The sequence below is a fragment of the Leptinotarsa decemlineata genome, unplaced genomic scaffold (genome assembly GCF_025532065.1).
Source record: "Leptinotarsa decemlineata unplaced genomic scaffold, Ldec_3_MD MMD2_tig00003736_RagTag_RagTag, whole genome shotgun sequence".
In the NCBI taxonomy this organism is placed as follows: Eukaryota; Metazoa; Arthropoda; class Insecta; order Coleoptera; family Chrysomelidae; genus Leptinotarsa; species Leptinotarsa decemlineata.
This window is the reverse complement of record NW_027412593.1, coordinates 3,195,026-3,220,888: the sequence shown is the minus strand read 5'-3', so window position 1 is coordinate 3,220,888 and position 25,863 is coordinate 3,195,026. Positions and strand designations below refer to the sequence as shown.

At 35.8% G+C, this 25,863-nt stretch overlaps 1 protein-coding gene across 2 annotated transcripts in view; it reads left to right on the top strand.

The window, feature by feature from the left end:
• LOC111514353 (uncharacterized) overlaps positions 1-22,764 on the top strand; it is a 59,250-nt gene extending 36,486 nt beyond the window's left edge. Inside the window, exons 1-2 of one of the 2 annotated variants that reach the window (XM_023170589.2) lie at positions 20,048-21,222; positions 22,054-22,764. In XM_023170589.2, the coding sequence (XP_023026357.2) occupies positions 21,169-21,222; positions 22,054-22,377 (378 nt within the window). In that variant the 5' untranslated portion in view covers positions 20,048-21,168 and the 3' untranslated portion in view covers positions 22,378-22,764. Of the gene's footprint in view, positions 1-20,047; positions 21,223-22,053 lie in introns of those variants that run through there. The other variant, XR_012466156.1, reaches the window with a different exon arrangement.
• Positions 22,765-25,863: the final 3,099 nt, after the last annotated feature.

The window sequence follows — 25,863 nt, the reverse complement described above, 5'->3', positions numbered from 1 at the left end:
ATGGTCATTTTTTAAACGATATGCGGCTGATTGATTCCAAAGTTTAGATCAAATAAATATAGTGTAAAAATACTAAGAAACACGCTTTTATAGCAAACAAAACTGAAAAATTAAAAATGAATATAGTTCAGTATAGTGGGTGCTTTGTGCTATATTTTTTGTATATCAAGCGCCCGTCACTTTTTTCACAATGATACTAGTTTTTTTCGCTCTTTATTGTTTTAGGCTTATTTAATTTTTTTTTAATTTTTATTTCGATATTTTTTAAGAGCGTGTTTTATAGTTTTTTTAACTATATTCATTGTGATCATAGTCGGGCGTTCGACTGTGTCGATCATACAAAGCTACTAAATAAACTTCATTCTCACGGATTGAGGGGTGTTTTTCTATATTGGGTAGCATCACTTATAGGAAATCCTGTGCAATATGTGAGCATAAAGTATAAAAATCATAATAAAGTAAAAAATCAATCTCAGAAGGCAATGTATGTGTCCTACAAGGCTCTATTTCAGGCCCGGCCCTAAACTATTTCTTCTCTACATTAATGAAATCGGTACAATATTTCCTAAGATACAATTTACGTAATACGCTGATGATATATCATTGATTATTTTTAACAAAATTAATGCGAATCTATATTAGAGTCTTTGATGAAGTGGTTTTGGTCAAATGAATTATCATTCAATCCAGATAAAATAACCATCGTGAAATTCCTGACAGCACAACAATACAGTGTGGACTTCAAAATTGAACTATCTAGTCAAGAAATAGTAACCAGTGATACTGTGAAATTCCTGAGTATTGAACTAGACAATAATCTCAAGTTCAAAAAGTATTGCGAATCATTATCTAACCTCAATTCATTCTATTATTTGATATATAATTTAGAAACTATTCTACCTCATGAACAGTTGATGAACTTTTACCATACACAGGTGGAATCTCGTTTGAGATATGGAATTCATTTCTGGGGCAACTCCATACATTCTAGGAACACGTTCATTGCACAAAAAAAAAATCGTAAGGTGCTCAGCAGGCAAATCAAGACGTCACTCTTGCAGAGATATTTTCAAAATACTGAACATTTCAACTCTGACTGGATTATTTTTGAGATATGTTTATTTGTCTATAGAAATAGGAAAGAAATCATGAAGAATTATAACACACTCAATATCAATAAGAGACATAAAAAACACTAGCGTATATTTCTGCCAGATTGAATACCAGTTCTTCGCCAAACTGTATTGGGCCAAAATTAACGAATTACCTGAGTCAGTAAGAAATTGTACTAGGGAAATAGAATTTAAGAAAGAACTCAAAATATTTTCATTGGTCAAAGTTTTTTATACTGTGACCGAATTTTTCTATATGTAATTTACTTATTTGCAATTTAAATTCATTAGTTTGTGAGTTTCATAGTTATGGAGTATCTGTGACTATCCTTATACCATAAATGTTGTCAATTGTGGGAAATGAATGATTGATTTGGAAAACCAGGTTTGGAAAATCAGGCCACCAAACGCGGACTGCGATTCCAAGAATTGTATTTACCGGATACCCTGTGAGTGCGGAAAATACTATATTGGTGAAACTAAAAGGTCATTGAATGTTCGCATTGCCGAGCATAAGAAACACACACAACGAGGATAAACCAGCAAATCAGGAATAGCAGACCATGTTTGGACCCATCAACACAACATCGAGTGGTCCCAAGCTGAGATCATACACAGAGAGGAACATTGGCTCAGGAGAAAATTCAAGGAAGCCGCATACATGTAGTCCAACAACGTATTCAGCCAAGCTGACGTAAAGATACGCAACATATGGAAACCCATCATCAAGCGAAAAATGGCCAACTCCCGCCAAACGATCATCTCCCACTGAACCAGAGAAGCGGAAAATATGGAGAGCGGGGATGAGTAAAAGTACTCGAACGACCCATAAATAGTCATCTCTCGGAGGAATCAGTCCAGTCATCACCCAAAGACGATTGTAGATACTAACAATCGAAACGTCGTGAACTAACGAGGCTTGGAATTTCTTAACTTTCTTATTTTTGTTTTCATTTTATTTTTTTATAATTTTCATACTTTATTTTTTGTTATTGTTATTTTCAGCTATTCATTTTTACTACTAGTGAAATTCATCATGAAACATGGTCAATCATCTTCAAACAAAAGTAATCCTTGGAAATACGTAATATTTGGAAATACGAATTTCTGTAAATATTTTCTCTCGGATATTTTTGTTCTTATTCAAATCGTTATAATTGAAAAGTGTCTGAACTTCTGCCACAGAACATCCTCTAGAAGGAAGGTATGCCGGATCAATTTCGCCTGGAACATGAAACCACATATTCTTCGCTGTCAAACTCCAAATTTCTTCAATTCCATTCCAGACAAAAAGTTCCCATTGTTCCTCTCTTCAGATCCAACTCAATACGTTAGTTAAATCGGTTCAACGATAGACTTGCACATCTTCATTCGACATGTCATTAAGCACGGACTTTAATAACCGTGCTCCTTTAATAGGTGTTTAAAAGTCTGTTTTAAAAATCTATTTCAAAAATCTGTTTTATTTCTGACCGGGATATTATAAGCTTATATCGTCATAGTTACGCTATCAATAAAGAGGGTCATAACTCCCTTGGGACATTATAGATTTTATAATACCCTCTACCTTTCACAAGTAAAAATAAATATAAATGAAAACTGAACCATATTTTATTCATTCACGTCATTACAAATAATAAATGTACAATTTTGAAATGTTCCCTGAAAATTACTTCCGCCATTGGAAACAATTTCTTCTTTTGTATGGCTGGAGCTTCTGTTCACTACAGTCGAGGTACCTGCCTCTTCTGATGACAAAGTAGACAACATACCCGCCGTTTTATTTCTCATAGAAAATTCCTTACCAGTTCTTGAAAATATGCCAGAAATACAGTTTCAGTGATATCTTTTGGCATAACATTTTTCCGTGTCAGCCAGTCCAGATATATCTTGTATTCTTTTTGGTACACGGCTTCACTTTTCAATGGAATTAATGATTCTCTTGCTTGTTCAGCTTTTTTCAAAATATCCTCCATTATATTTGGGGTAGAAAACACGTTTTCACCGCAAACACAGCTTGATAACAAAGTTCTGTTTATAAACAAGTAACATAGCAACAACCTAGCAACAAGAAAACTCTACTATAATCAACGGTACCTGATTCAAATATACCCGGAAGGTAATGAATTGGTACATTTTTCCGTTTCAAAAATGAACAAAATTTTATTGAAATCGGTCAGAAATAAAATTATCTATGTACCACGGGAATTAATGAGCCCTAATAACCTCAGGCAATTGCTGTCCCTCGGGCCAGAGGCCCTCGGGACGCAAACTTTGCCATCGGTAATTAAGGCCCTCCTAATTCCCTTGATACATAAATAACTATTAAAATCTGTTTTTCCGTTAATCAGCTGTCGCCCCCATACAACTCTTAGAAGTTGAGAAACTTATGCGAGCTAAGGACTAACGAGGTCTTACCTTTTAACGTGTGATTCCTAACACGGTTGCAGAATCATCCCAGCTTCAACCAGATGAATTCTCTTGAGAAAAATATCTGGTCGAGGCAGGAATCGAACCCACGACCTTCCGATCGTGAGTCGGGCGCACTACCAGCGCGTCCAATTCCACAACAAAGCTACAAGTAACTTCATACATGAAATGGTTAATTTTCTGAAAAACGCGAATCTCTTTTTTGCTGAAATCAATTGAATCAACACACATCTTTTTGTGATTCACTTCTGATAAATATTACAGCAGCATATGCTTTCAGACAAGCATCGCAAAGCATATGAATCCTTCTATTTGGAGCATCATCTTCAGATGTTAACCATCTAGGTATCCTCACGTTAATAAGAACATTCAATTCATCTAACCAATCCAAAAATTCTTGCCTAATATTCTTAGGTACCTCTTCATCCCTACCTATTTTCAGCATTTAGATTTTCTGCAATTCGTACAAGGCAAGAAAATCCTTTGATCAAATAATCGATGTGAAACTAATTATATGGTCCTTCTTGTAATCTCATCTATCGAAATTGATATTATCGAACCAATCAAAATTCTATTGAAGTATATCCCTATTACAATCCCAAGAAATTTTGCTTCAGACATAACTTTTATGAAGTTCTTTTTCAGATTTAACGCTCGTCACACAATTATCTACATGAAAACTATTTAAGAGCTCCATTAAATTTGAACGAGAATATGATTTTGAGAGCTGTAATTTTCTAGACGACATCAAAGATGGAACTCAATAACTGCACCCAACGCCAAAAACAATTATGTCGAAAAATTCGATATCCATTTCCATCATAACACAGGAATCTGACAAAATTTCTATCTCTCTCTTTCACACTCAATTAGAGAAGTGGCTTTCGTATATCAGAGACAACTTCTATAATCGACAATCGAAATCGAATCAGAATTGATGGGATCAATTCAATGAATTTTTTTTTGTCCAAGCATTGATTCAAAGAGGGCTGATTATTACTTTTTCTGATGTATCGAAGGCTGGACGTGTTCGGATAGGTTTCCGCGGTCAGCAGTATGTTTCGGCTCCTATTTTGGAGCCATTTTGAAGAATTTGATGTGACTTGACGCAGGGTCCTCAATCTGCCTACTCCACAGGTCTCGTTACGAGTTCTCTTTAAGGTCTGAATCTGACTACTCCTTAGATTGAACTGGGGTGTCGATGGGTGTTCGGTGATATTTATATCGACGGAAGTGGAAAGTTGGGGGCGGGGCTTCGGGTGATTATCATCACCGGACGTCTTGGTGGGGGGTGAGCATCAGAAAATTTCGCTGTGGCGATGGTCTTAGTGTTCGCAAAATCTATGTTGAGCCCTCTCTCTTGATGTTCGTATATTGTCCTTGTCACACGACTGTTGGTCTGGCCTACATATGTTCTATCGCTATTGGACCATGGAATTTCATACAAACCCTGGGATTCATTGACAATTTTGTCCTTGGGAGAACGGAGGAATGTGGAAATTTGATTGTTGGCGGTGAATATCGTTTTTATGTCCTGTTTTTTAGCGGATAATTTTGTCAGTTACTCCTTCAATGTAGGAAAGGAAAGCTTTGTGGGGAACGTTATTGTCTTTTGGATCTTTGGGACTGGACGAAGAAGTTTGTTGACGACGGATGGATCTGTCAATTTGATGGTCTTTGAATCCATTTTGAAGAAGAGCCGATTTGAGTTAGGCTAGCTCTTGTGGTTTCTTGTGGTGGTCTGTGAGGTTGATAGATTTTATGGATGAGAGAATTCAAGACGGAGTTGGTTTGTGCTGGATGATGATGGGAGTTTGCGTTGAGGTATCTGTTTATGTGTGTCGTTTTCCTGTAGACCGTATGGGTGAAGGAGTTATTGGATTTTGTGATGAGGACATCTAGGCTTGGAAGGGAGTCACTGGTTTCAATTTCCATTGTGAATTTTATATTTGGGTGGAAGTCGTTGAGGTGATAGAAGAAATTATGGAGAGTTTCGTAGCCATGGAGCCATATGACAAAAACGTAATCTACGTATCTGAACCAGCAAGAGGATTTGTGGTTGAACCTGTCAATAGCCTTAGTTTCGAAGTCTTCCATGAAAAGGTTTGCAAGGACTGGTGAAAGAAGGGAATCCATGGGTGCGCTCTTTACTTCTTTGCAGAAAATATCTTGAAGGAGTAAGTATATGCTGGACATACAGTGTTTTATGGGATTAAGGGCGCTTTTGAAAATTTGGTGTTACGTTTCGAGAATGTTCAATGTGGCTTATACGGGGATATTAGTGAAATAAAGACACTACGTCGAAACTCACAAGGATATCAGTCTATGGGATGTTGAGGTTTTTGAGGATCTCAATCGAGTGAAATGAATTTCGTACGTATGAGGAGGACTATTGTGCAAGGGGTTTTAGAGTGTTTGCAAGCTTTTTAGCAAGGTTTTGTGTTGGAGAACCGAAAGCACTGACAATGGGGCAAAGATGAATATTGGGTTCGTGTATTTTTGGAAGACCGTATATGGGAAGGGACGTGAGGATTTTTTTCGGAGGATGAGTTTTCGAGGGGTTTATTGTCTCTTAAAAATCTGTTTGAAATATGTGTTTTCATTATTCAGCTGTCGCCTCCATACGAACGACAACTCTCAGAAGTTGAGAAACTTGTGCGAGCTAAGGACTAACGGGGTCTTTCCTTATAACGTGTGATTCATCAGGAACTCTAAAATGATTATTGAATAAATAATGGGATGGAACAAAGCGTTCATACTTCAGAAAGTGAGGTCAAAAAGGAGTTTGCAAAAAAGTAATTGAGTAATTAGATCCTCATATTTGTACGTCAAGATTAAAATTGGTTGAAAACAATAACATCACATATTATTTTTATGATGAACTAAGACGATTGCACAGACAATATGTAGTTCAGTATTGGAAAATCAACTCAACGGATTGTCGGACATGATTGACAAGACACATAAAATTTGACAGAGAGTGTTTCACAGAATTTCTTGTCTGATCAATACAGTGATGCCAATGAGATCTCACAGAACTATAAAATGATATATAACAGTAAGTGAAGGTGAAGGGTTTCCTTCATGAAATTCTTAATTGTTATCCAATTCGTCATCTTTATTCAAACAGAGAAGATAAGTATGAATCAGGCTCAGACTTTTAATGTCTGTTCTGTAATCAATGGTATTTGAATTTTTGAATATGTGACACATTGTCTGAAACTTTCAAAAACATTTTTGTAACTTTCTTGGCAGCCATATAAACGTCAACTGTCAGTTGTTATGTCAATGTAAAATGTGAAATGTATCCACCTCCTCTCGTTCAGGGGCATAAATATCAGAACTGTTAACGCAAGGGAGTAGGCGGATAGAGATCATTCTGGAGACTAGCGGCAGATTGGGGCCCCGGCGTCAATCAGAAAACCCTTGCAACGTGTCACTATCCGAGGACTAGACAGATTGAGACCTCAGTATAGTGATGACTTTTTGAAAGTGGTTTCAAAGTCGAAGCCAAAAAGTCCAACTACCAAAAACACAAACACGGTTCAACCCAGAATAACTCTTTGCGCTGTGTACCGGTTGAACTGAAAAATAACTCATCAACAATTCCAGAAATGATAATTAGGATTCAACATTACGAAAAAATATTTCCAGCAAGGTTGTCAATAATAAATGAATGAAAAATTAGTCCCGAAAGTTTCCAAAAACTTCACAAAGGCGTTTCCTTCAAGTATCTCTGTATAACTTGCTAGAAGTGGGAGTGATGAAAGAAACATTAGACAGAGTTGTGTGATCAAGAAGAAGGTGCTTAGCCACAATTCTCAATTAGTATAATTAGGAATGGAATTGAAATATGCATGGAATGTGAAAATATAATTTCGAGAGAGGGTGACTAATAAACACAGAACTTTCGTATTAAAAACAAACATCAATATAAACATCAATATTTATTTTGAGGAAAGAAAGTTTTTGTCTTTCTACTACTCCATTTTGATACAAGATGGGGTAGTAGAAAGCCATAAAATTTCTTTCCCAAAAATTAATCACTCCTAAAAATATAACCCCTTCAATTCAAATAAGTTTCCTCTTGGCTGGGATTGAATAAAATACGTGAATGAACGTCATTACGATGTCATCGATGACATAAGCAGGTCAAGCTCATTCCGTGACATTGAAAATCGTAATTCATGAATGAATTGTGTGTATTTTCTATGATGTTATCCAATTCGGTACTAAAAAGCTTTGATGCAAGTGTCTTAAGGCGAAACATCGATGTATACCAGTGAGGATGACAGTGTTCTATGTAAGTGCAATTTGTTACCATTCCTTTAAAGTAAAACTGATGTGAATGATATCTGATTTTTATTCCACATCGAATGTTTGAAATACAAACTTAGCAGAGAAGAGTATCTTCTGTATAATTCAGTGTTCATATAGAAGTATTTGTTTGAAAATAATTTTTTTTTCGTGTAATTTAATGTTCATATGAAATTAGCTGTTTCAGGATGACTTTCTTTCAGTTTGTGTCTGGAAGTTACTTCTTTGCATGATCTACACATCCATGTATAGAGTTACTCATTTACAAATTGATTACTTCCTTCCTTTCTTTGGAAGATTCCCTCATCCCTTTTTTTTTCCGTATCAAGATGGAGTAGTAGAAAGCCAAAAACTTCCTGTTCCAAAAATTGATCACTCCTAAAAATATAACCCCAAAAACTTCCTGTCCCAAAAATTGATCACTCCTAAAAATATAACCCCTTCAATTCAAATTACAATGATGTATTTTAACTCTTAGTATTTCAGATGCTTAGATATCTGTAATGATTTATTCATTTATTATCTGTAATGATTTATATATTGTTTCATTTATGTGTATTCGTATATGTACATTTTTAACGCTATAATGATTGTTTTTTAAAAACTTTAACATTATTGACTCCATAAAGTTTCACTAGCTTCGTCAGTGAGGTATTTTTGGACAATAAAGCATGATTATTTTGATGATATCCCACACACACACTTTTTTATTCAAATTTAAAAATAGGAAACGCTCAACGGAGGACCGCATACATCAGTAGTTCTAATCCTAGCTATCAAGTTTTTGTATCCAACTAATTCAATAATGATACAATTCAGATAGATTTCTAATCCATTCGATATTTTGGATTCTCGGTTTCATAAACTCAAAACCATTTTTGATTTTGGGAAAGGTGAGCAAAAATAATATTGGATATGAATAAAATGCAACTGAAGAGATCTAACACAGTAACTACCAAAGTAACCCACGCTTTGCTGCAGCCTGAATTTTCACATATATGAAATGTGTGACTTATCGTCAAGTGAGCTCAGAATGATATTTCTTGAAGTATAAGAAAACAAGTTTCGCTTCAAAATGACTATCGACATCACATATTTTGTGAATATTTCTCCCTACATTCGACGTTCAAAAGATGTAAGTTATGACTAGGAATAAATGTGTGATATTTCTCTGTGGAAGCTGCCAAAAACAATGAATGCAAATGATATTATAGACGATCGAATGTCAGGCTGGAATCAAGATCGTTTTCAAGTCGTAACCAATAACATTGTGGTCGTTGTATTTTGTTGATATGGAGACTTAAGAAGATGAAACAATCTTTCTGGAAGCGAATGGGGTTGTTTGGTATGATATTTGGGAAATATAATTACTCTGTTTTTTATTCACCAATATCTTTACTTTGTCACTCACAATACTAGTAGGAAATACAATCAAATATTATAGTAGCAGTAACAGAAATCAAGGAAAATGAATAATATCCGCTAGGAAATTCCAATAGGGGTTAATAGCAGATATTACCGGATATTTTTTCTTGTTGTTTTGCCTCCAAACAAGAGGATGTGCGCCATTGAGAATGACCGTGTTTTATGTAAGTGAAATTTAACTTTCTTCATATACTATATGTGATCCTGTGAATTATATCTGACTAAATTCCATAACGAATATTCGTGGTATAAACTGAATAGAAAAAAGTATTTTATGTTCATTTCAATGTGCAAGCGCTCTGCTCTTATCGGTAAACCAATTTGTTCTCATATTTTGTTTTAGTTGTACTTTATTTTGTATACGTAGTGAATGAAGTTATTATAATTATTATTATTGTTATTTTTTTTCCGTAATGTGCGCTGGTCAGGCCCTATGTCCCGAAGCCCCGATATATTCGACAGGGCTTGCCAGCATTATCAACCAAAGACCACTCCCCCACACCATGGGGTAAGTGATCTTTTTCAGCAATTTAAAGACCATTATCGCTCAGCACCCACTTATCCAAAACATTCTAGAAGATACTCAAGAAGATGCATAACTTGCTTGTTGCAATTTTAATTGTCAAATGGATATCATTGATAATGGTGATTATAATAAAATGAAAAAGTCTCAGTGGGCCAAATCTGAGCAATGTCGAGTGAAGAGGTGCATCATCGTGATGCAAAAGCCACACACTGTTTTTCCACAATACCGGATATTTTCTACGTATTGTTTCTCGCAAGCTGTGCCTATCTTCAAAATGATATTCCCTATTGACCGTACGACCATGTGGCAAGAACTCCTGACGCACTACGCTATGGTAATCGAAAAAAAATGTGAGCAAAACCTGTACATTTGATTAAACTTGGCGTGATTTTTTAGTCTTGGTTTTCCTGAGCTGTTCCATTGGAACGATTATACTTTATTTTCTGTATCATAACCATATGCCAATGAATCGTCACCAGTTATGATGCTTTCAAGTAAATTTGGATCGACGTAGACACCATTCTGCAACTCCTAAGCGATTTTTTTGAGACAGTTTTTCATTAAAATTCAGCAAAACAATGGATTGGCATGAGCCTAACGATATGCTGACATCCTCAGCATCTTCTCTAATAGTGAATCGACGATTATCCATAATGATTTTCTTCACTTCCTCAACATTTTTATAGGTTGTTGATGTGCTGGAAAGTGCAAGGAGAGCATCGTCATTCACATCGTCTCGACCTTCTGTGAAAATCTTGCATGTAAACATGTTTTTGACTCAGAGTAAAATCACCGTATGCCACTGTCAATATTTCAAATGTTTTTTGAGTACTCAATACACGAAAAATTTGATGCAAATTCTTTGATTCATTTTTTTCAATAGCAGAAAATCGCAGAACACACAAAACACTTATAACTTTTATGCCTCTCACCACCACACCAAACATGCTTTACAGCTTAATAAAGAATGAAAAATCTTTAATCGAATGTACGTAACCCGCAAAATTGAAACATTCACCTCATTTCCTGCACATACCATCTAAGAATCATACAATTGCAATAACAATATCAAAATGATGATCATCATCTTGAATAATTCACTTCTATATTATCAGATATTGCTACATGAAATTTCCATTAGAAATGGAATGATACTGACAAAAACAGATTCACTCAAGCTGTCTTGGGGAAATGATTCAAAAGCTCCTCTTACTCTCAGACAGCTGAAAAATTTCGAAACAAATAAAATTGGAATGGAGAAGACGAACTTGATTCCTCTTATTTTCAATTGATTGAGAGGTTATTCGATGTTCATTCGTAAATAGAAATTTTGTATTTCGTTTCAATATTCGTTTCAGATTACTGTATTTTTCAAATAAAGAATGAGGATGCTTTTTCTGTGTATCATTCCTGCTGAACTACGTAAACAGTTAAAGATGATATATAAAAAAACTCTTTCCAGAAAGTCATTAATATTCTGAGAGTTATTTTTATCTATTCGAAAACCTCAATTTTCAAATACATGCTGTGGAAATTCAAACATTCAGAAATATTCTTCTCCATCAAGAATTCCACAATACTTTTTTTATGAAACTATAGTTTACTATTACGTGAATGTTATTTCGCAGAAAGCTTTCAAAATTAGGAAATCCAAACACCAGAATAATATAAGAAACCGTGAAACTTAAGAACACAGGAGAGCTCACCAACTCCCTTTTCCAATCCGCATCGAGAATGAAATATCTCCCTCCGTGTACGAGATAAAAAAATTGTGTTGTGCTTTGATCCAGAACTTCGCGTCACTAAACAGTTATCGAAACAAAGGTTCTTATAACGTTCTCAGGTAGCTGTTTCCAAATCATGATTTGTTCAACACAAACTTAAAACTTAGACTATGAAAGTCACTGATCATATCAAAAATTTCTTATTGCAGTAAATATGGACCTGCTTCAAGATAACCGAATGCTTTTCGACTTCAGCGTATTCAGAATAGCTGTCTACGTTTCTCGTTTGGTATGTAGAAATATGACCACATATTCTCAGCCATGCAAGAACCAGGGTGGTTGAGAAACTTAGAACACTGCATCTACTCACCAACGTACATAAAGTTTCAATATTTCGTCAACCTAATAACTTACTGAAAAAGATTAGAACATTCTCAATAATTTTAGTCATCCCCAAATACAAATAGTTCATCTTCACCTGCTGCTTCTCGTATAATGCACCCAAACATAGTCAAGTACGCATCTTATAAAAATAAAAATTTCAAAAAAAGACTGAAGGCTTACTCAACTGTCTAGTCTGGTGTCCTTTCCCGACTTTGGCAATACAAAAAATATTTTTCTTGTTATTTTTATTCAATTCTTGTTATTCCCAGGTTGAGTTGAAAAACATCCTTGGTTGATACTCCGCCTATTCGCCTTCATACTGAAAATTGTTTTCTTTTTCTTCTTTTTGCCTGTTTTTATTGTACTTTGTATGGTGAATAAAGATTTTTTTGTGGCATCAACTGATAGCTTATTAGCCATCTATTATATCTGCGACTTTTAAAAAAATGCCATCAGGTCGCTCAACGCTCGTCTATCATTACATAGAATTTCTTTTATTGCCCCAGTTATGTTATGTTGTTTCCTGGACAACATAACATAACTGGACATTCAACAAATGTATGTTGTACTATTAGTACTGATTGTCATGTAATATATAGATGTTATTGTCCTCCCAATAGCAAGTATAGGAGTGTCATTTTTGTATGGGCGATTCGCAGACGTGTGGGAACAACTTGTACCTTTCTGGTCAATTTCAATGGTGAGGTTTGCTTATTCACACTTGTTTTAAGCATTTCACTTTCGCGTCAGTTTCATTCGAAAGAGTCTGCCAGTCAGATTATTCTTTGGTTTTATTATAATTCTACATGGTAGGAGAGCTAGTGAACCCTACGACTAACGTTCTTCCTGTAAGGCTAGAAATTTGTACAGTGATGAGTCATAGCACGCCAAGGCCAACACCCATGACCTGGCAGGCATCTGCCATGCACGTCATCAGCCCTTTTATTTTTTTAAAATGTCAAATAAATAAGATAAAAAAACTTACTTCTGTAAGTTTCAAAATTAAAATCATTTAGTTCATTTCTTGATAATTATGGAAAAAAATTGACAGGCGATTTGAGTAAGCAAAAGTACCTACCAGGTGAATCGAAAAGTGCATAGTGTAGGAGGTAAAATAAACTTTCTTCTGTAAAGTTGGAAATTGGAGTATGTGTTTGAGTAAGTCATTTAAAGTAAATGTGTACAATGACAGGCGGTTCTCAACAGCATAAGACCTTGACAGGCGAGGGGAAAGATGCTAAGGGCGTGCGACTAAGAGGCGTAACGTAAATGCATATAGTGTGAGTGACATTACATAAAATTATAAATTATAGATGCAATATATTTTATTAATTGTTGTGTAATCTACATTATTTTGTACATCAATTATCATCATCATCCGACACTTCTTCACTACTACTTCTTTCATCATCATACGACCCCTCGATATTGTTTTCCTCCTCTGAAAAGAAAAAAATATTTTAATAAATTAATAATGTAATTAAGAATTGAATATCGTGCTTTTTCTTGTAATGTGTAAATGGCAATTGTTCGGCAACTATTATGATAAAAAATCAATGGGTTTGAGACTGTCCTGAGTTTTTCGTAAAATTCATTATTTTCGCCAAATTCCTTCAGAACTTGCATTAACTCTTCTCTTTCTGAAGAGTGAAGAGGTTGAAATCACCCTTTCACTCGTTTATACTTATTTTCACAGAAAACACATATTTTCTCATCATCGTTACTTTTAGTAACGGATACTTCACCAGATGTTGCTGCTCCACTTTCTTCAGTAGCTATTGGAGACGCGATTGCGACTGTTTCAATGTTTGTCATTTCTTAAAAAAAAACTGAAGTATTCATATTTCACAAATATCATGAAATTTCATTCATATAATCAATAATGTTAATGAATTAATAATTGGAATATAGTTTCAAAATATATATTGTACCTGATGATGATGCTGGTAAATTTGGAGATAATAATAATAATAATGGTCTTTATTGGATGAAATACAATATAACATCCAAAAGGCGAAGTTCAAAACTGCAGTGTAGAACACTACAGGTTTGTTCTACCACTTAACCTCCACAGCCAGTACGAGAAATGGCAACAACAAAAAAAATAAATCAAATACAAACAAAAAACAAAAAAAATGGAAAAAGTAATACATTATACACCTGATATCAATCAGCATTCCAATAACAACAAAAAAAAAAGAATATACATATGGATAAACTATTGAGTATTTAAGTTTGTGTACTTAATAGTTCAATTTTAATTTTTTGCCTAAAAATACCTATTTTGGAATGTTTTAAATGAGGGGGAAGTTTATTGTAAACGTTGCATATCTGATAGGTAAATGATCGTTTGAAAAATTCATAAGTGTGTATCGCAGGAGTTAATAACCCTCTATGCCTTACATTCAAGTTGTGTACGTCAGTCCAAAAAGTAATTTTATTATATAGATAGGTCGGAATCTTTTTGCAGATAATCTTATGATAGAAACAAGCTGAGTGTAATGACCTTCGGTTTTCCATATTGAGCCAACAAGTTTCTGACAGCTTTGATGAGATTCTGTTCCTTCTACGTGCCCCATGAATAAGGCGAAGGCAGGAGTTTTGAATCTTTTGGAGTCTTTTCTTGTTCCTAATTGTGAGGCATGGTCCATAGAGTACATCTGCATAGTTCAAAGATGAAAGAAAGAGACTGTCACATGAAGTAATTTTTGTGTTTTTAGGGAGGAATTTTCGATTTCCGTAAAAGCTTTCTTTCCGGAAAGCTTTCTGGATAAATTTATTCACATGGGAATCAAATCGGAGATCACTATCTATAGTCACCACAAGATTTTTTGCTTCCTTCACAATTTCTAATACATTGGAACCTATACTAATATTGAGTTGTTGTTTGACAACATCTCTGTGATTTTTTGAACCGAATATTAGTAATTTCGACTTAGATGTATTATTCATTAAGCACATATTTTCAGCAAGGGATGAAAATGTATCAAGATCGTGACTGATCCGCCTATTAGCGTCATTAACCCTGTGTGGTTCAAAAGAATAATAGATTTGGGTGTAATCGGCATAAAGATTCACACTGCAATACTGAAGGCATTTCACTAATTGGCTGGTGTATATCGTAAATAGAAGAGGGCCAAGAATTGATCCCTGTGAAACCCCTGTTTTTAAATTCAAAGGCGTGGAATGTACTCCATCAAGAAGAACTTCCTGGCGCCTATTGTGTAGATAGTTTCGAAACAAAAGAACTGAATCATCTGACAAACCAATGTAGTGTAAGATCGACAATAACAGCTCATGATTGATGGTGTCAAATGCCCTGCAGAAATCTAAAAGAGCCAGGACGGTACATTGATTTCGATCACTCGCATTGAAAATATCATCGGTTAACCTCAGTAGAGCTCTAGTACAGCTGTGACCACGCCTAGAACCCGACTGTACTGTTGGTAGTAATTTATTACTATCTAAGTGTGAGCGAAGCTGTTGTTCTATAATTTTTTCTATTATTTTAGAGCAAGCAGGAAGGATACTGATTGCCCGCAGATCTTTCAGTGCTACTGGATTATTGTTTTTTGGTATTGGAGTTACCAATGCTGCTTTCCACATAGCCGGAAAAACGTTCTTTTCTATACAAAAGTTGATGATATGCCTTAAATAAGGAAGAATAAAAGGACAACACAATGAGATCATTTTTATACTGAGCCCATCACATCCGATGGAATTTTTTTTAATCAAAGATATTGTTCGTAATATGCACATATCATCCACAGATGTAAGCCGGTAGTTGTAATCGAGTAAGGTATGGTTATTATATTCATCAAGTAAAACATTTGATGGTGGAGTTATTGAAATAGATTTTACAAAAAAGTCATTGATGTGGTTGGAGTCATTCAAGTGAGTTGGCAAATCAAGTTTTTTTGAAGTAATTATATTATTATTTTTCAGTATCGACCAACAATGTTTAGGGTTGCAATCATCAAGTTTGGTTAACATATAGGATTTTTTCTCTCTAGTGATATTTTGTGTTGTGAAATTGCGTAGCTGTTTATAGTATACTCGGTGCTCTTTAGTTGGTGATTTTTTGTATTTAAGTGAAGCCTTATCCCGCAATTTCATTGAATTTTCAATAGGATCGGTTGACCACGGTGCCGGAGGCTTTGTTATTCTAGGGATACTGAAAAAAGGTATTCTACGCAAGTCAAAATTGAAGGCTTCATAGTTGAAATTTTTAAAATTTCGATATTGCAGGAATTTCACTGGTTTAACCGCAAGATCTACTTTAATACGGCAATATGTGAGAGAATGATCAGAAATATCTACATCCTCGACACCTCTCTACTACTCTTTCTAGACTCCACATTGCTATTAAATTTATAAGCGAAGAGCTCTGGGGGCTTTTCTAGCCGACGAGTCGATTATTTGACACCAACGCAAACAACATTGGGAGTGGCTATAGATACCTCGTCGATAGCATCCTCGAGTTCAGGCAGAAAAAATATATTATCCTGAGAAGGAGGCCTGTAGATTACACCAATAGAGATATATTCTAGAAACTATTATGGAAGTGTTTAGGGTATTTTTTGAATAAATACACACACACCACCACCTCTTGAATGGAGGCGATCTTTTCTATAAATTCTATAGCCCCTTATACTGATCAGGTTATCATCAATACCATCGTGTAGCCAACTCTCAGATATACACAAAATGTCAAATTGGTTCTCTTGAATGAGTTACCGAATATTAGCAATAGAAGGAAAGAGAGATCTCATATTCAAGTGTCCAATTTTAATACTCACCCCAAATACGTGTCAGACTGTTACGATACGATTAAAAAATGAACAATAATTATAGCTGAAATCTGAATACAATTGGAAAATTGAGATAATGGAGATAATGCGAAATATAAATTATTTATTCAATTCAATGAAATAATTACTAGAAATGCTTAATATTAGTATCATGAAATCTAACGAGGTCTCAAATTCTTCTTTTCCAATCTAGAAGGCACACTTGCAGTTGGTACCGGAGTATTTGAAGAGAGAATAGTGTTATCTGAATTCAGTTTCTCAAGGGTGACCACTGATGACCAGGGTGTTCTTCTTTATTTTGGCAGACAGATTCTTCGCTTTTTCAGCTCTTAAATGAACTACCAACTGCTTTCTTATTTGTCGATCTTCGTAGGGTAAATTTTCAACGAACGCTATCCCTGAGTGTTTCAGAAGAGATATATTTGAGAAAATCTCAGACTTTTTCAGATTAGACAGCAGGTCTAGAATTATTGGTTGTTCATCAATATTTTTCTTTACAAAACAAAGATTGATATCAGAGTTGGTACAGGATATTTTGAGCTTGTCCTTTATAAATTCAACTACTTTTAAACCATATATAAGAATGGAATTCTGCTTTAGCTGCCTCTCAGTGTTCAAAAGCCTTGATCGCAGGAGGTTAATTTCATCCTTTAATTCAATGACAGTGTGTTTCACTCTTGCAATATTTTTTCATTACGGCAAGAAAGTTTTTATAACATTTCACATGATAACCACTATTTGCACTAACTTCTTCGGGCAAAGAAATATCATTGAATTTTAAATTATTGTCTTTTCTTTTTTTTAATATTGATTTACTTTTATCTAACATAATTGATGTGAATTGTACAGTTTTTTCACCAGTTTCTACGTTACAAATTACACAAACCACGTGTTCGGATTCCATCCTGCACATTATCAACTGAACTGTTAATATAAAAAACAACAATACAACAAAATAACCACACAATTGATAATAATATAAAATTTGAATTTTAAACTCAAAAATAACGGAAAATATGAAGCTTAGTAGTTTGTGACACTACAATACAGGGTGTAACTGAATAAGTGTAAAACACTCAAGGAGGTGATTCCTCATCGAAAAAAAGATAGTATCTTTCATATAAAGAAACCTCATTGGAGCATCCCTTGTTAAGATACAGCCCCTTAAAGGGGGTACATACAATTTGTATAACAATTTTTTTCACAATCACTCAAGAAGTAACAATATCGAAATTAACCTGACGTTTTTTACTACCAAAAAAGACACTTAGCCAGTAATTTATTTGGTTTACCCTATGGTTGTAAGGGGTGGAAAACGCAACCCCTAAAATTCATTTCCAATGTAACTTTTTGTCTTATCATTTGTTTATCATTTAAAAATTCATTTCCGATAGCCTGTTTTATTCTAAACGAAAAATGTCTCCTGGGTTTTTTGACGAAAATGAACCAGTTCGCAGCAAAAAATTATTTTACGAATAACTACAGAGATATATCGTCATAAATGCGAACTAGATTTATTGTTATTTTATAGTTAGTACCTGCAATAAACGATTAAAAGGTTTTAAACAAAACTAATTTATTAATAACAAAACACACAAAATGTAGAAATCATAGTAAATGTTCCATATGTCTACCTTCAGACATTACGCATGCGTCTAGACGTCGGCGCATTGAGCCACGTATTCGCTCAAATATTCCTGGAGTCTCTCTGATTACCCTGCACGCATCGATGATGCGGTTTCTTAAGTCCTCTACATCGCGAACAGGAGTTCGCGATAAACCAAATGCTGTAAATGGCCCCTAATGGAGAAATGGAGAGAATTGAGATCCGGGGATCGAGCGGGCCAGTTCTGTGGTTCCTTCTCGACCTATCCACTGATTTGCATTTGTTTCAGTTGGATACTGACGTGCTACGTGAGGAATCACCTGCTTAAATGTTTTACACTTATTTAGTTACACCCTGCATAATACGTCTGCACACATAAAAAACGTTGCCACAACTGACAAATTCTTGTCTTGAAATTCTTGAACAGAGCAGGTATACGACCCTACCCATTAGATAAACGGTCTCACTCACATTATATGCATTTTCGTTACGCCTCTTACTCGCACCCTTTAGCATCTTTCCCCTCGCCTGTCAAGGTCTTATGCTGTTCAGAACCGCCTGTCATTTTACACATTCATTTTGAATTACTTACCTCCTGAACTGTGCACCTTCCGATTCACCTGGTAGGTACTTTTGCTTACTCTAATCGCCTGTCAATTTTTTTTCAAAATTATCAAGAAATAAACTAAATGATATCAAATTTTGAAACTCACAGAAGTAAGTAAAATAAAAAGGCTGATAACGTGCATGGCAGATGCCTGCCAGGTCATGGGTGTTGGCCTTGGCGTGCTATGACTCATCACTGTACACATTTCTTGTCTTACAGGAAGACCGTTAGTCGGAGGGTTCACTAGCTCTTGGACTAACTGATCTTCTAGGTGGAGTGGTATATCTTCATGTTCGTTGGAGTTAGCAACCATTCTAGCTGCCTAGACACTTACAAGAAGCTGACAGTTCCACGGCTTTCCTTCATAATATGAATTCTGGCAAGAATAATCCTTATAAGGGGGTGGAAAGTAAATTTATTTCGAAACGATCTTATGGAACTCGACGAGTCGGTACAAATTAGGAGCTGAATTTCGTTTCGAGCAAATTCACAGGATAGTAAAGATTGGTATGAAGCGCATAATTCTGCTATGTGTACGCTAGTCGTTGAGTGCATCGACCAGCTATAGAGGTGTCCATCTGCAAGGAATGCATTGCCCACCCCACATGTACTCGTATTATTTTCATTATCATCATTGCATAAAAAGATCCAAATGACAAGAGATGTCTCATCATTCAATTGACAAAATTCTGACGACAAAACCTAAAACAAACAAAAAGAAAACTATTTAAGGCGGGAACAGACTAAGCAAATATTGTTGAGCAACAGTTGATCAACTCGTGAGTTCGCTCAATTCATACGTGTTGCTCAACAGTTGCGCAACTGTTGGCAAACTGTTGCATGATGTTCGCTCCTGAGGCGGTACATCAAAGGAAATGTTGTCCAACAGAGCGTCAACTGTTTCGCCGGTCTATACGCGCGCTCTACTTGTCAATCAGAGTTGCCAACCGTAGCGGAATTCCGCTTTCGTAGCGGAATTCACTCGTCGGTAGCGGCGTAGCGGATTTGAACATAAGTAGCGGAATTTTCTACAAATAATCATTATTGGAGAAAATATAGAAGACGAGGCAGTGGACACCACTCGAAGCTGACAGCTGACAATTGAATAATTGAATGCACAGTCCATACGTTTTAGTCTTAGTAGCTGAGGCCATTACATGATAAAAGAGAAGAAGAATATTTCTGGATATTTTTATTCTTAGACATTCCCTTGTCTAAGTTTTCATTCATATCATTAACCATATAATCTCCAATATCTTGAAACTAGAAGTCTCGACTGTCTCGAGTATTATAAATTACAGTGAAAATGGAAGATAGTACATCTGATTGTAGCTCGAGCGAAAGAGCTACCGCAGTTGAAATTGACGGGAACGGGACATGATCAAAAAAATACAAAAAGTCTCAAAAATGAACTTTCCCCCAACATTGGTTATCTGATTCCAATTCGAAAGGATGGATTAGACCTGTCGCGAATAATCTTTCAAGAGCTCATTGTGACTATACGTACGTGAACAAATTGGTATTTATTTTTACTTTTCAAAATCATTATTCCAAGCTAAGAAATATGTGGTCGAGACATTTTTCAAAAATTAACTGCTGTAAATTCAGAAAATTAGGTACCATCTACTGAGTTGCGCGGTTGAAAATTAGCATGATCCTGATTCCTGACATTGGTAACAGTTCAGTTTTGTAGTATCTGAACGGTACACAACCTACAGACTGTAAGTTCTGTGGTATTTAATTTTATATAGGGCACATGCGCGAACTGATTGCATCAGATATACAAGCATAGCGGAATATGAAGCAGTGTAGCGGAATTTTGGTTCATGTGAGGCGACTTTATAGTTCTACCAGTTGGCAACACTGTTGTCAATATGCGTTCAGTTTAATTTAGGCATTCAAGAGCGGTACAATGACAGAGTAACGTTCATTTTATTTGAAAATGTCGCACGATTGGTCAGAAGATCGAATTCTGAATTTGATAGAACTTATAAGAGAACATTCAAATATATGGAATCCCGAAAATGAAGCTTATAAAAACAAAACTAAACGAAATGGCGCACTTAATATATAGCGACCGTTCTAAAACTATCCCGAGAAGAAATTGAGAGGAAAAGGAAAGTTCTGCAAACCTAGTTCAGACAGGAATATGCAAAATGTGTCACAAAATCTGGCCAGGGAAGAAATGAATTATACGTGTCTCGTTGGTTTGGATATAAGCATTTAATGTTTTTAAAAGACAAGAATACACCAAAACATACAAGAGATAGTCAAGAACATGTAAGTGAACTTTTTTATTTCTTTATAATGACACGTATTATTTTATTCCATTCTGTCTTTCCAAGGCAGTCTTCCATGACCTGAAAAATAATGTGCAAATTTTTCTCTAACCTCCTGTGCTACTCTGGTTGATTTTCTCCCAACTCAATTTAAATTCTTGAATGTACATGAAGGTTCTGGTTCGTCTCGCCAAGATCCATGAACCAAAATGGCCGTTGAAACATCTTCATTGTCATACGTGCCAGGGCGAGCATAACAGTCCATGATTGTTTTAGTATTTTGTAAAAAATTATGTAAGTAGCAACATGTAAAAACAATTATTTCAGCAGTAGTAGGTTGCAAAAGCAAAGGCTTTCGCAAAACTCGAAATACCGACGACATAACGCCGAAAGCGTTTTCCACGACTCGTCTTGCTCGCGATAATCTGTAAATAAATGAACGTTGAAACGTACCCTTCGCATGTTTGCCGGGAAATGGCCTTGACAACCCACATTTACGTATAAAAATCGATACTTTGCATCCACTACTGCCATAAGGACAATACTGAAAGTGTCCTTAATTATAATACCCGCTTCCACTTCTGAAGGAGCATTGTAATACGACGTGTTCACCGTCAATGGCTCCTAAGCATCGAGGAAAATTCCATAACATAGTCATCAGATATTTTGAGGCACTCTTCAGGTTAATCTGGTAACTGAAAAAAAAATTATTTAAAAAAAGGATATCAAACTGAGACCACACTTGTTCATCAAATTCCTTTTTAACTCCCAACATCAAAATCTGTACTCTGCATATTTTCAGTATACTATAGGCATGTATACTTTGTTTCAGGACTTGGAAAACACGCAATACGAGGATTCATCAGAAACCATCCTCACTGAAGGTTTCTCAAGCACTTTTCAATTACAGCATGCAGGAACATCTCATGACACAGTCAAGCAGTTGGAAACAATAACAAAGAAACGTTCTGGAAAGGAGTTGAACTCTTCGGATCCTCATGATATTGGAATAGAATCAGAACCGTTCCAACGAGATACCGTAAGGCAGTTAGTCTCAGCAGGAAAAGAAACCTCGGGAAAACGCCCAAATATGTCTGATCCTCAAATGAATGGAGCTTTTGAATCAATAAAAACACCACAGAAAATCGAAAAGTAAGGGATAACTTTGACATATTTGGGGAATACGTGGCAAATAAATTAAGAAGGTACGATGCATTTCTTCAAGCTGATGTAGAACAGAATCAATTGCGTTCTCCATGATGCTGATATGCGAATACTTTATTATTCACAACGGCAGTTTACTCCAATTACAACGAATTTGTCACTACGAACTGTATCACCTGTTTCAAGTTCGCGCTCTTACGCATCAGCTCCATCTCCTTATACATCAACAAGCATTCAACATCTTTCTGATCAAGATATTCCAAATGAACATAGCATTCCATCTCCTTAAACATCAACAAGCATGCAACATCCTTCTGATCAAGATATTCCAAATGAAGATGCCTTTATTCACGCCCTACTTAGATCCAAAACAGATAACTCTACGGATATTTCATAAAAACTATGTTACGTTCTCATATTTTTTATTTGATTAAATAAGGAGAAAATGAATTGTTTCATTTTCTTACCTGAATACGATCTGCCAATGCTTCTATAAGGGCTTCGCAAGTTTAGGAACTATAGTACCAATTAGCTGTTTAGAAATTTGAAATAGATACATTAAAATGACATAAGAATCCCCAGCGGCTAAAAACCTTAAAGTTATCATTAATCTTGTTTTCACGCATATGGCTTCCCGAAAGTTTGTATTTTTTTGCAATTTTAGGTCCAATCATAACGATGAGACTTTCAAATGTGGTTGCATTAACTCGAGTGAAGTTTTTGGTCTTCCATTCTTAGTTCTGGTGAAAAATTCCGTTTTTTGTTAGCGAATATACTTCTTTGCCACCACCGACGCCTTCTGCAGTTACGCGATTTTTTAATTTTCATTAATAAAATCGTGCAACATGCGAGTAAAGCATCGTCTTCGTCGCACATTTTGGCTCGACTGAACGAACTTTTCAGGAACAAGGTTCGCCGAAGTTTTCCAACAATCATCGACGTTTATTTGCCAACAGTTGATCAATTCTTGCTCAACAGTTGATCAACTGTTGCTCAACAATGTTTGCTTAGTCTGTTCCCGCCTTTAGGGCACAAGATTGTTGTATGGGAGTAAAACGCAATAGGCAGATGAGATGAAGACTCAGAAAAAATGTACAAGTGAGACAGTTCTCAAGTAATAGGAAAGAGTTGAACAGCTTGTATAATGCATTTCATCAGTTCGGAATCCCATTGTCTAATATGGGATTTCGGTTCGACGTGGGTGCTTTGTTCACTCAGTCAATCGGCCGATGTGTGAGTCGATGGTTGAAGCCCCAGGCTGAATGCTTGTCCAATCCGTGTTAGAAATCACACTTTGAGAGGTAAGACCACGTTAGTCCTTATCTTGCACTAGTTTCGAGTTCTGAGGGTTGTTTTTCGTAGAAGAGCGATAGTTGGTTGACGGAAAAAACATTTCAAACATTTGAAATGATTTGAAATCCCTGAAAGAATCAATAAAATCAAAAAGGTTAGCTGGAAAATAACAATTATACCAAGCAAAAAAAAACTGAAATTACAATGAAATGAAATACAAGCAACAATTGAAAATTGAACAATTAACAAGAAATGAAAATTTAAAATTAGGATATTTCAAGCCAAATTACTTCACGACCTCTCGATTGTTAGTATCCATTATCGTATTCGGGTGATGACTGGACTTATCCCTCCGAGAGATGTCTATTTATAGGTCATTCGAGTGTTTTCATCTATCCCCTCTTTTCTCTCACCGCTTCATCGGTTTAGTGGGACCCGACCGCTCGGCGGGAGTTGGCCGTTTTCCGGTCAACTATGGGTTTCCATATGTTGCATATTTCTACGCTAACTTGGCTAAATCCGTTAGAGAATTTTGGACCCATTCGAAATTAAAATTTATATTCACCAAGAAATGTTTAAATTGAAATCATGATTATGATGGGAAGAATCAAATTTCACAATTTTTCATAGAGGCAGGCTATCAGACGAGCTCGATCGAAATTCATACGATAACCCCGAATATTGCATAGGTATCAGGTTGTTTCAAATGTTTTGTCCGTTTTAATGAGTCTACTTTTGAACTGTGATATCACACTGAATAATTTTTCAATTTGATAGAAATAAACGCCATTTCAATCAGCACTTCTGCCAACGTAATACAAGTCGTAATCTTAGATCGTCATATTAGTCTCTGCATGTGATGATTAAAACGACAGTGACCTGTTAGAAGGCCTGTTAGACATCGTAGTTCATCCCTACTGTAGTCCAACAACTGTTTGGTATCAAGCTTCGAAGGGTGAATAAACGCATTGGAGTCAGCCAATCCTGGAAGATTCTGCCAGAAGTTCACACATCTCCTTGCTATCCAGGTGTTTACTGATTGTTTGGCAAACCCTAAAGCGATGCCAATGACAGGTTCTGGTCCGATGAAGCTGCTTGCAGCACCATCATTTGCACGGGAGTCAGCAGCCTCATTGCCTTCCAGCTTCCAGGCCAGTATGGCCAGAAATGTAGCCCACAGACAATTTGATGAGTGTTCCTATTGGAAAGAGCCATTTTTGGCCATTTGCTACCAATGTAGACGTTGGTCGGTAGGGCCAAGAGCTTCCAACGCAGCTTGAATGTCCGTGGATATTTTTATTGACAAAATATGGTTGTCATTTGGCGAGAGGTCTAAGGTGTGTGGTGATTGGAGTAGAACATTTCATTTTCGTGCGAACGGGTGTTATCATGGAGCAGTATCCAACCTCTTTTGTAGAAATACATTTCTTCGATTTCCTCCGCTATCATAGTTCGTCTTTGTTGGAGAAAGTTACAGTGATACCAGCCGCTGACCATCATACAGTAACTATGTTCTTTTTTTGTTGGGAGTTCGCCTTTGGGAAGTGCTTGGGTGACTCATCGGTGTCCAACCAATATCCTCAACGTCTCCTGTTGTCATAGAGGATCCACTTTTCATCACACATGACGATCCAATTGGAAAAATACATTTATGTACATGAATAAATATGTACCACGACATAGTCAAATTTTCTGAATGTTTGCTTTTTGCCAATGATCTGAAAATATATAAACAGATTCCAACAGGTAGGGATTGTGTTAATCTGCAAAGGGATATGGACAGTATTTATGAGTGGAGCATTACAAATGAATTGAAATTTAATATTAACATCATCACAATAACTCGTTTGAAGGATCCTGTTAATTTTGATTATATGATAGATGAAGAAGTCCTCCACAGATGTTCTGAGGTTAGAGATCTTGGGGTATCTTACAACAGTACTTTATCGTTATTAGACAAACTCGGGACTTCAAGAATAACAATACTATAAAATTATTATACTACTCACTTGTAAGACCTAAATTGGAATTTGCAAGTATAATATGGTCAGGTGAATATCGGTCCACAATCAATGCAGTGGAGAAAATACAAAATAAATTGCTCAGGTATCTACAGTGTCACCGATAAAGTCCGCATCAAATGGGAAACTTTTTTATTTATCGTTTTATGTGAAATTTGATTTTG